Here is a 12,032-nt window from a genome sequence, read left to right as displayed (position 1 = left end):
TCTTTGGGAGCAATACTGCATCACTGATCAAACCCATAGTATTTCTAAAACATTTCTGTGTCCAGAGACCTTTGATATAATTTACCTCTTTAGATCATAAGGATTTGCTATCAAGCTTTTTGGGATGAATTCTTACCAGTGGTTTTGAATCCAATACAAGATTGATTTGAACATGTAAAGAAAAGATCTTGGCATTCATAAGGGGCTGATTTTTTTAAAAAGACTAATGATGTCAACTACAGATTTAAAATCTCTATCTGTTATACACAGAACAATCTCCCAGTATGCGTGAGATTAATGGAGTTACTTTGGGAAATCAGGTCCAAATAAACTGACAGAAATTATGAAACATATGTGATAATGATAATAAACAAGACATTTATTTTTCATATTCATTTGGGGGAAAGGAGAAAAGTCAGTATGCCCTACCCAATGATGGTCTTTCTGAAAGAGTCTGCATTCATTCCATAGAATTGGATAGGTTGCTCGATCTGAGGATTTTGTACTTTTAATTCATAAAGAGAACTTCATTTGAAGAGAGTGGTCAAAGGGTGAGTCTTTGTGAGCAGCTTCGCTGGTGCACGGCCAGACTCCCCCTCTGAGTAAAGCTTTTCCCACACTGGCCACACAGATAGGGCGTCTCTCCTGTGTGGATTTTGCCGTGCAGGATACAATTCCCCCTGGTGTGGAAACTCTTCCTGCACTGTGTGCAGGCATAGGGTTTCAGGCCTGTGTGGACTCTGATGTGAACAATTAAGCTTCCTTTCTGACTGAAGGCTTTTCCACACTGATCACATCTATAGGGCTTTTCACCACTGTGAACTCTTCTATGAACAGCAAGGTTACTTTGATTCCTGAAGCTTCTCTGACAAATAGCACACTCATACGGTTTCTGTCCAGTGTGGAGTCTTTCGTGAACGGCCAGACTACCTCGTTGACTAAAGCTTTTCCCACACTCCTTGCACTGATAGGGCTTCTCTCCTGTGTGTATTCGCTGATGTGTGACAAGATTGCCTTTGGCCCTGAAGCTTTTTCCACAATGGGTACACTCAAAGGGCTTTTGACCGGTGTGGATTCTCTCATGCAAGGTTAGACTACCTTTTTGCCTGAAGGATTTTCCACATTCCTGACACTCATAGACCCTCTGTCTCACTCCAGGTGAATCTTCCTGTAGTGTCTTAGAATCTGGGGATTTTTGTTCCAGCTTCTCCCTTCTGAAAGAATTCTGGAAATCCCAGCTTGAGGATCCTGTGGCCTCAGAGTGGTCATATTTGTGGTGGGCTTCTGTCATCACATCTGGTAAAATGAGAGGGAAGTCATGTAAGATGCACCAATATGCTGAGTGGGAAGAACAGGGAAAAAAGAAACAATGCTTTGAGTGTTTACGTGCCAGCCATTATGCTATGAACTTTGCATAGATAATTTAATCCTGAGAACAATACTATGAGATTGCTACAGATAAGGAAATGAGAGCATAGGGAGGTTGTCAAAGACCTTGCAGCTAAGTGTCAAGTCGGGATTCAAACACAGGCATGCTCCACAGTAGTACATTGCCTCTAAATTTAGTTTAATTTAGCCTTAGGCTCAGAAAAATTATGAAAACTACATAGGACCAAATAGAGCCCCATACCCAAGCTTTCTCAGACTCCAAAAAAGTTTATGGATCCAGGTTGCGTAGGGCCTAAAGCTCTAAAATTTTGGAGGCACTCCAGTAAGAAAAAATATAAAAGTTGGTACAGGCCCTGAAGAAATCAATAAATGAGAAATCCATCTCTATACCAATCTGTTTTCCTGACAGTGGAGTAAGCTCCATGACAACAGAAAAAATATATATCAGATCGCTTTGTACATCACATCTATTATCTAATCCCTGCAACCCTGCAAGGTAGAGTTTATTGTCCCATTTTACAGATGAAGAGCCTGGAGCTCAAGGAAATTAAATAATTTATCTGATACCATAGATCACGTTAGGACAATTATAGAATCTGATCCAAGAAACTTTCCCCTTTAAAATCCATGCTATTTCAGTCTATTAAGCCACGGTGGAACTGAGACCAATTTTGGTTTGGAAGTTATTCTCAAACACTTCCTATGCAGATGCTGACTGACAGCGTTTTCCGTATTGCCCTGCCTCTGAGCCTCCTACTGCACTGGGCCCTTCATCACTATTAACAGTTTTCTTGGAGTCATCCTAGGAAGATTTTCTCCTCGTTCTTCTGCCTTACCCTTGTTCAGTGACTGTGCTGAGATGTAAAGCTGCTCATTCATTTTCTCAGAGACTACCTCAAAACTGCGTCCATATCAAGACCATTCTCTTGCTTGATTTCTACCGCTATTTCTAATTTTAGCTTGCAAGCTTTCCTTGTAACCCCCAGGAACAGTGAACTCGTCCAAAGAAATGTCTCCTCTGCTTCCTCAGTCTGCTGACCAGTGCTTGAGGACAGGGACACGGAATGTTGTGAGCTGAGGGCATCTCAGCGATCAACCGACTCACTCACTGAAAAATGCTACATTCTGAGCATATCTTCCGTGACAGTCCAGCAGGGTAGCTGTTGGAAATCCAAACATGTCCACGCCTGCCGTATGACCTTAATCACCACCTCTTCATATGATTCTTCCATGGGCTGTTCTTGAACACCTGAGGAGGAAAAAGCAAACAAACAAAAAACAACAACAAAAACAAACAGGAAAGGGCAGGAGAATTGATAAGTGAGAAGGATAAAGTCAACATGAGCTCCAGTTTGGGGTGAGTAAATGGAGGAAATCTGGACTGATATAATCTAAGTCACCTATAATGTGACTGCAAAGTTGGCCAAAAGGTGCCATGACCACACATAAATGAGTCAAACTGGAAACACGAGGTGGGAAAGCAGAGAACACATAAACATAAATCTCTTCCTACCAATCCCAAGATAATGGTCACTCCTGTTTGTACTTTAGCCTTGGCATGTGATTGGGATCTCCCACTTCCTTTCCCCATCTAACCACCTTCTCTTTTATCCTTCAAGCCTCCAAAGGAATTCAGAATCTAAAAAAAACCCAACATTTCAGCCTTCATGATTGGTTTTAGGATGCAAATGGCTCTAGCTCTCCCCTCCAGATCCCCTAGATCTGGACAGAACAAGAGATCTTGTATGTTTACCTTTTAGCAATATTTAGGAGGTTCCAGATCCAGACTGCTCTCTCCTATTCTTCAAGGTATGAGAATACCAATTCTATGTGTAAATACTTGTCAATTCTTGGAAAAGGAAGACCTACCCCAGACTCCCAAAACCAAGCCAATGTACTCCAACTAGGATAAGTAACCTGCTCCAATTCTCAGAGCCGATAAGGAGTCAACGATAGGCAAAGGATCAAATTAAAGACTTTTGAGGTCCAAAGTCTATGCCCTTACACTAGACAGTTCTCTAATCACTAAAGAGCTGGTGAGAACTTTTATAAAATGGAATCGAATGTAGCAGTGCTTGACCAGATTTTACTAATCTTCAAGATCCTAGGAATCCTCTTGCTCCATATTATCTTTTTCTATCCCTCCCCCCCCCCCTTTTTTTGAGTATTTCCTTCTTACTTTAGGATCCTCATTACCGAATTCTTACACTTTATGCAGTGGTTCAATGTATAATCCTTATTTCCATCTAATATATTTCATCAAAATGCTCGCCTCCTGATTTAATGCAATAGCAGTGTGATGCTACAGTGCTTTGTTTTGTTAAAGTAAACAAATGCTACACTTGACAGCTGTACACTTGGCTACGTGTTGTTTTGACTGGAGAGGCATTTAAAACTTGTATTTGGAAAAAAACAAACAAACAAAAAAACCCAAAAAACTTGTATTTGGAGGCCTCACTTCCAATTTGGAGTAGAAGCTACAAAGGAATCCTCTGTGAGAGTGCCAGGATGCTACAGGGTGTTCATTTGTTGGTTCAAGGTGTTACTGCTCAACTACTGCACATCCATCAAGAGTCAGTGGAAGAGGCATGAAAACTGCTACCAGGGTTGGACTCTGTCTCTTGGGGCATCCAGCAAATAGTCTGGTCCGAACAAGGGGTAGAATTTATAGCTCTACCTCTGCACATGCTGAGATCTTCCAACAAGTAACAACTCAGCTGTGTCTCTTGATTAAAAAAAAGGACATTGTCTTATTTTTCTCCCTGGGTCACAAATCTGAGAAAATGGTTTCCAGAAGATTTTAAAGAAGTAGCTTTATTAGTAGAAAATTGCTTTTCCTATCAGAAAGGCTATTTATCCTTTTGAAAAACTCAGAATTAGGCCATGAGAAACTTGGATTCTTGCCTTGTCTTCTCCATTATCCCCACACAACCTTAGGCAAGTAACCAAACAGCCCCCGGCTCTATTTTCTCACTGACTAAATGGGTTAAGGACACTGTCATATCAGGTCGATCTTGGGAGAACGAAAGAACCAAATGTGCAAAATCTCTGCTACAACCTACAGACTGAAGGCCTGATGCTGAGAGTCCTCAGGAGAGGCCCAGCAGAAGGGGTAAACTTTGCCGTCTTGGTAACCTCTTGGGTGATAGTTTTAGGGTTAGAAGATGAGAGGAGGGCGATTCTTTTTCTCCACACATCTGAGTCCATTTTGTCCTTTCTCCCATTCTCCACCCTGACAAGTCTGATCTCTCTCCCATTCCCCCTCCCTGGAGATTGCGTTTTCCCTCCCGGACCGTGTCGTGAAACCCTCGCTGCAGGCCCCTGGGCACACCTGCCTGTGGCCTCCCCCTCCCGCGTCTCCAGGGTGCGGGGCCTTCACCCACGCTCTGCCCTGCGGAGCGGCGGTCGGAGGGGCCCCTGCTCCCCCGGGCACACTCTCCCCTCCCGCCTCAGCACCCCACCCCGGGCCCGCCCTGCGTGCTGGACCTCAGCACCCCGCTCTCCGGTCCAGCTGGACCCTTCTCTGCGGGCCGCACGCCTCTCCCCTCGCGGGCGGCCCCCCTCGGGGCTCAGGCCGGCCGGGCCTGCTCAAGGCCACTGGGGCCTCGGAGGGCCAGGGGGCGGCGGCCCGCCCACGCGGCTCCGCCTTGCCTGGGCTCACTGACCCGGCCGGCGGCCTCACTCACCGCAGCGGCGCGCGCCCGCAGACAGACAAAGGCCGGTGCGGAGCCCACAGCAGCGCCGGCGCGAGCGGACCGAACTACAACTCCCAGGAGGCTCCGCGCGAGCCTGCCCGCCGGGTCCCGGGCCTTGGTCGTCCCGGTTTCTCGGAGCACTGTGGGAAACGTAGTTCGGCGGCGCGCCCTTGCGCTCGGGCTCTGGAGGGTCTCCACCGGCGCGGGGTCCTCAGGCGGATCCCCTTTGGCCTCAAGGCGGAGGCGCCCTGTCCACTGACCTGTCCACGCAGCCGCTCAGATTAGCGAGGCCTGGAATAGCAGCCTCGGGAAGCCGTCTGCTGGGCCAGGAAATCGGGAATCCAGCGTTCTTGCAGGGCTTCGTGGAAGGAAACAAAGTCTTGGCCGGGGGGCGGGGGGAGAAGAGTCTTGGGTGCTTAGGGATTATGAGTTGAGCCTCTGCATGAGCGAAGACTAAGTTTCTGTAGTTACAGCTCTGAAGCTAGGAGCAGATCTTTCAAGCAGAGACTACGGGGAAGAGTTTGTCACAACTTAAGAATTTCGAGGGGCTGGAAGGTCGATACTGCTGTCAGGTGTAGAGCTATTCCCTTCAGATCTCTTTGGTAAGAATCTTGTCTTGAGTTTGCATATCGGCTCCACCACTGATTAGCTACCGGACTCTGGATAGGCTTCCTACCCTGGTGGGGAGCCCGGCGTATGGTTAGGTGACCGGACAGGTGCCAGGTGGGTTTCTTGGGAGAGCCAGGGCCCAGGCCAGGCGACCCCCATTCTGTTCCGTAAGAGCAAAGACAGGTATGTGAGTGAACCCAGAAAAAGTTATTCTTCATATACCTTGTGAATTATGGAGAAATTATGGAGAGAAAACAGTATTTTGTAGGGTAATAAATTAGATTTTTCTTCTTAACTGGAGACCTAACTGAAACGTGGAGAAATTTTAAGTCCTGAAAACCAGCACATGGAGCAAGAGCTCTTTTTTTTATGGGGCGTCTGTGCAGAGCCCACTCAGACACAGGCATGAAGTCCTTAGTCCCGTCGGTGTGATACTGCGAAGGGACAAGATTGCTTTTGAGCATCTACAAGATAAAGGATCTCTAAAAATGCCCTAAGACCCCTTCAAGTGCACTTTTATAGGATCCTGGCCTCCCCAAGAGGGGATTTGGACAGGGAAGGATGGCTGCAAAGTCCCTGAGGACGGAGGCTGCTGTTGCCTGGGGCTCTTTCTTTCTTGGAGTCACCTTTGCTTTCCTTCTTCCTGGAGCTCTCTTGCTCTTTGTACCTCTCTTCAGGCTCCCTCCTCCAGAGCTTCTAGTTGGAGACCCGTCTCCTCTTGCTGTTACGTTCTTGTCCTTTACCCCAAAGCCACCTACCTGTTAAGCAAAACAGAACCAAAAATTAATTTCACAGAGCATATACAAAGTGTTAAGTAATATTAGTCATTACCATCACCAGTAATACATCATTACTTAAGTTCATTGAATCTGTGTGTGCCGGGCCCATTTTGGTGTATGTGCTGCCGACGTGAGCACATGCTGAGCCTGTTTTAAGTGTCAGGTACTGCGATGGATGTTGGGGACACAAATGCGAAGACGCACTCCCTTCTATGAAGGGAGCTGACAGTCTAGTTGAGAAACAAACACACTACCTTCTTTAAAACCTGGGCCAGCAGTTGCCTCACTGAGAGGTCCCTGCGTGTGCAGTGGAAACTTCCCTGACGTCTCCTACTCCTGAAAGACCCCTCAGCACCACTGCAGAGCTCCCTGTGGTGCCTCCTGTCATTCGTTCCAGAGTCAGGGAGAGAAAGGGGTATTGTACCAGGGGATGGGGCACAATCCCTACTCTGTCTCTTCCTTGTAGAGCAGCCACATACTCTTATTTTTTCAAAGCCCAGGAAGCACACAGCAAAAGCCAGACCTAATGTCTGATTGGGCGATGCTGTATGAGTGTCTCTGCTTTCTTCTCTCCCAAGGCCGTGCCAGTAGGGCTGCGTGCATCACCTCCCAGACCCCAGGACCAGGAGTCATTTCGTCTGCTGATAAACAGCACCAGGCGCCTGGAAGTCACTGTGGGTCTATTGGTTCTGTGGAGGGCAGGATCAGCTGTGGACATTAGGACAAGTTTCAGATCTCACCAGGAAAGTAGATGACAAAGCTTTGGTGGGAAAAGGTGGCTGTAAAGGAGGACTTGTAGTTACTTTTTTCACAAATCTACATAAATTCTCTTAAGGAGTCTCGGGAAAGTAGGCATATTGAATGGAAATAGGGGAGAAAGCAGTTAGGCCTGGAGTTGATGCGACCTAATGCTCCCTAGACAGACACTTAGCAGTCTTCACCCTCAGCCTAAATGGGGCCCAGTTTTCAACCACCACCAGCAACTTAAGGCCCACACTCAGCAGGAGGCGGGGGATCCGGGTGATGGTGTCGGCAGTGTAGATTTGAACAATTGCTGAAGAACTCTTCCCCGACTTTGCGTGCATTTCAGAACGGTAGGCATGGACAGATAATTCAATAAATGGTGTTAACGACAAAAGGCTAAACATTTGGGAGAGAAATAAAGCGAAACATTAATCTTACTATAGTCAAGATAGCCTCCAGATGGATTAAATACAAAATGTAAAACTCAGATCCACAAAAGGCCCAGAAGAATGTGTGGATTAATATTTTTATAATCTTGGCTTAGGAAAGGCTTTCCTAACCATGGTAACAAAGGTAGAAATAATAAAGAATAAGATTGCTGGATTTGACTGTATTAAAATCCAACACTTTTGTGTGTCAACACCATTTATGAAGGTAAAATATGACAAGCTGGGAAAATATTAGTAACTGTCATATTTAAAGATAACATACAAAAAAAAAACCCATTTCATTAGAAATCTGGCAAAGGACAGCACCTCACAAAAGAAAAAAATAGAATTAAAGAAAAATTCTCAGACTTTCTATTAATCCTTTTAAAATGCCAGGTGAAATAGGACATTTTTTTCCCTAACTACTTAATGGCAAAAATTACAGAAGGGAGTAGGGCAATGGACATTTTCATCCATGTGTAGACTGAGACAGTCTTTCGGATTAGATATTCAGTGATATGTATCGAAAAGTCCTAAAAATGTACATACTATGTCTAGGATGTTTTCCCCAGGGGGGCAAAAATCAGATAATTGTATCCTAAATGTGGAATGAAAGCTGCAGGATCCAAGTTTATAAAGTAGGTTATTGACTTGCAAGGGACTTGTGGTTTCTTTGAAGGGAGGGGCTGCCCCAGAAGTTTCCATGAGATGGCATGATGCTCAAGTCCTTCCCTTGCTGCCATAGTTCTGAGCAGTCTTTGGGTCTAGAGTGGTAGAATTTGCCCTCCTGGAAGAGTTTATCAGAACAATTCTCATTATGTCTCAAGTCTGTGTTTATTCTAGTCCCTGTCAAAAATGCAAGCCCCTTTAGTCATTTGTCAACAGCCGTGTTTTATGTCTTCCGTCCCCCTGTTCTGTATACTCACTGAACTAAGCAGCCTTCCCATCCCTCCAAAACCATCCCACTATGTCCATCATGGAGGCCAGGGCTTGGCAGAGAGCTGGCTGTCTCTCAGGCCCCTTTTGACCAGTGGCCAGGCTTGAGGAGCTGACCCTATTGAAAGAGAGGGATCTGTGCTTTAATGCAATTCTCTGGTAAGTTTGTTGAATTCTCAGCTAGAGCCATCCAAGTGTCTCTTGACTTGCTAGCTATTTCTCAGGGCTGGAAGTCATCCTGGCCTCTCCTTGGACTAGCCATTCCTGTTCTCTACAGCTGCTTCTGTCCCTTCGAGCAAATATGTCTTGTGTTTGATCTCACTATTCTTACCTGATACTAATAATTCGGCATTAGAGACGCCTAGTGTGTGCATCTTCACTTTTGTAACTTTGTAACTCCCCCAGCTGTTCAAGTCTAAATCATTCGTCCTTGTGGAAACTATTTGTGCAGGCTTCAGACAGATTTTTATCCTTGCTGTTTATTTCTGGCATGTAACTAGTTATGCCTTTCTTCATTCAGTTTCTTGATGGAGTTGCTTATAAAGCAGAAGATGGGAGGGACAGTTTGGGGGTAGGGATTGATGCCCCACATTTAGTATATATTTGGGTCTATGTCCAGTGCTAGGGCCCAGGCCATTCTTTCCTGCTGAGGCTTTAATGCCCAGAGCTGATTATCCTTTTTGGTATCACTTAGTGGGGCTGTCTTTAGGATCCCTTTGGGATATACTTATGGTGCTGCTTGGCCCAGAAAGAGGAGGTGGCCTTTGTTGTGTGGGTGAGTGTAGTCCTCTCATAATGACCCATTTGAGGAGCTGTCAAGGGCAAGCATGAAGTACTGTGTTTCTGTAAGCCCATTTTGTAGGAAGGCCTCCCAAGCAGCCAGATGGTGAGGGCATGACTGGGACTGCAGGGAGAGACAGAAGTTGTTCTGCTCAGATAATCTGTTGGATGTCACTTCCGGCCACACCCAAGTCCTAGCTGCAGCCCTTGGAGCCTGGGTTCTTCACTGGGGGCTCGTGGATGGGCCGCATGTGGGTCTGTGAACTTGCAAAATGGCGCAAGTGAACTTTCAGGGCAGATAGTACTTACTTTTCATCAAAGACTTGGTTGACCTCTGAAAAGATTAAAATGATTATTTTAGAGAATCCGTGAGTAAGCAGAGATAGATCATTTAAAACTTTTTTTCTTTTAACTTTTTTTTTTCAAGACAATTTTAGACTTACAGAAGAGTTCCAAGAACAATACAGGGGTTGTCATATTTATCTTTCACGCAGCTTTCCCTCATAATAACAACTGAGAGAATTATAACAGCAATGGAAACCAGGAAATTAACATTGGCACAATACCCAACAGTAACACTTGCTGTAAACCACTGGTCTTGCTGAAATTTCACCAGTTTTATCCCTAGTGTTCATTTTCTGTTCCTGGGTCCAGTCCAGGATCCCACATTACATTTGGTCGTTGTGTCTCGTTCATCTTCGCTTATTTGTGGCATTTCCCCACTTTAAAGAAGAAAGTAAAATCTGTTGGGAGTGATGACATTAAAATGCAAGGTAAACGTAAGGACATACAAATGATCTGCCTCCCTCTCTTCTTTTTTCCCTTCTTACTCATTTTTCTTTCCAAGTAAAACTTAAAAATTAGTTTTATTTTTATTTGCTGTAATGGAAGTAAAAAAGTTATGGTTTTTATTTTAAAATAAGTAAAAAATGCAACTGTTGGTTTAAAATAAAAAAAACATTTTTTTAAACACATTATTTTTTTTTTAATTTTTTTTCAACGTTTATTTATTTTTGGGACAGAGAGAGACAGAGCATGAACGGGGGAGGGGCAGAGAGAGAGGGAGACACAGAATCGGAAACAGGCTCCAGGCTCCGAGCCATCAGCCCAGAGCCTGACGCGGGGCTCGGACTCACGGACCGCGAGATCGTGACCTGGCTGAAGTCGGACGCTTAACCGACTGCGCCACCCAGGCGCCCCAAACACTTATTTATTTTTGAGAGACAGAGAGAGACAGCATGAGCAGGGGAGGGGGAGAGAAAGAGAGGGAGACACAGAATCTGAAGCAACCTCCAGGCTCTGAGCTATTTGTTAGCACAGAGCCCGATGTAGGGCTCGAACTCGTGAACCATGAGACCATGACCTCAGCTGAAGTCAGATGCTCAGCCGACTGAGCCACCCAGGCACCCCTGCAACTGTTGGTTTTAAAGGCTTTACAAGCTTCGACCATGTTTCAGAATAGTCAAACACATGTCTTGAAATACAAACCAAGCAATTGTAATCGTCATACACCTGACTTTACTGTGTAGTAAAGAATTTAACCTTGCCCCCCAAAAGGTCAGACTTTTGTCCTTGGGTTCCGGAAGGGGACCTCTAAGCTCTTGGAATGTCATGCTTGATGGTGTCTTCATCTGCCTGGAAGCTTTCAATTATACTGAGTAGTATAAAAATGTGATTTAGGGTGTGGGCTGCCACACTAGATAGTCTCAGGATGGGACCTGGACACTCCAGGTAGCAATAGTATGACATCGGGTGGGAGTTTGGGGTTACATGGAGATTGAGGTTGGCCACATGGACAATAAATCATGTCTGTGTGATGGACTCCAAATAAACAGTCTGGACATCAAGGCTCAAGCGAACTTCCTTGGCTGGCAATACGCTGTGCGTATTGTCACACGAATTCTGGGAAAGCAACGCTGTCAAAACTGAGGGGGTTTTTGGGAACTCCACAAACCTGACACTGATGTCAGAAGTGAGGTGGTCTTGTAGGCTGTTCCCTTGCTTTGCAATTGACCTAAACTTTTGCAGTGACTTTGAGAGCTGAATTTGAAACCCATGAGTCTTTGCATTTGAAGATAAAAATAATTCTTCTTCCAAGACAAACAAGAGATTGTTACTGGTAAAGTGTCATTTTATATTTAGCAGATGCACTTCAGCTAAAGTTTCCTTCCTCATTTCAACACGTTTCATTTGTAAGAATACAATAGGACAGAGCTGGTCACTTTCAGACCCGAAGTTATCTCACTTGCATTGAGGGTTCATAACAAACATTAGAGTTCTTCTAAATATAGATTAAACTCAACATAGAACCACTGTCTTGAAAGACCCTGATCGTGACCTGTGGGAGCCTTCATTGGTAGGTCACACATGTAGCCTGTCTAGATTCCAGAGCTTTAAAAAATTTCTTGAATGCTCCGCCAAGATCTAAGTTCTTCAGGCCTAAAGAACAGCTACATAGATTTGTTTTCTTTCAGAAACTTCCATCTTAGTGATAAATGCATGATGGAGGTGGTGGTGGTGCAGAGCTTGGTAATGAAAGTATCTTTCCAAATGTTCAAATCTGATAAAATTGCTATGAGTTGAGTGCATCTTTTCATTATGGAAACCAGGCGCACTCAAGTGCATAGTATTTTTCAGACACTCAAGCGTACTTTGATGGTTATTCCATTCCT

General features: G+C 45.0%; 1 protein-coding gene across 8 annotated transcripts; it reads right to left on the bottom strand.

The window, feature by feature from the left end:
* Window positions 1–355: 355 nt before the first annotated feature.
* On the bottom strand, window positions 356–5,190 carry ZNF32 (zinc finger protein 32). 8 transcript variants are annotated; one of them, XM_043596886.1, is made up of 3 exons: window positions 5,076–5,190; window positions 2,499–2,638; window positions 356–1,338 (listed from the first exon to the last, which is right to left on the bottom strand). In XM_043596886.1, exons 2-3 carry the CDS (start codon window positions 2,566–2,568, stop codon window positions 545–547), a joined length of 864 nt encoding a protein of 287 aa, XP_043452821.1. In that variant the 5' UTR covers window positions 2,569–2,638; window positions 5,076–5,190; the 3' UTR covers window positions 356–544. The 8 variants fall into 8 exon arrangements, with proteins under 8 accessions (XP_043452821.1, XP_043452824.1, XP_043452822.1 ...); XM_043596889.1 differs by having other exon boundaries at window positions 356–1,296; XM_043596887.1 differs by lacking the exon at window positions 5,076–5,190 and adding an exon at window positions 3,143–4,816.
* Window positions 5,191–12,032: the final 6,842 nt, after the last annotated feature.

This window comes from Prionailurus bengalensis, chromosome D2, assembly GCF_016509475.1.
Source record: "Prionailurus bengalensis isolate Pbe53 chromosome D2, Fcat_Pben_1.1_paternal_pri, whole genome shotgun sequence".
In the NCBI taxonomy this organism is placed as follows: domain Eukaryota; kingdom Metazoa; phylum Chordata; class Mammalia; order Carnivora; family Felidae; genus Prionailurus; species Prionailurus bengalensis.
The sequence above is the reverse complement of the archived record's forward strand: the minus strand, read 5'-3'. Positions and strand labels throughout refer to the sequence as shown.

Excerpts from the sequence above, each read along its gene's own strand:
- ZNF32 (XM_043596886.1), bottom strand. The coding sequence starts at position 2,568 with ATGTTTGGATTTCCAACAGCTACCCTGCTGGACTGTCACGGAAGATAT. Across the intron at positions 1,339-2,498 it reads TCAGAATGTAGCATTTTTCA|CATATTGGTGCATCTTACAT; the intron begins GTGAGTGAGTCG and ends CTTCCCACTCAG.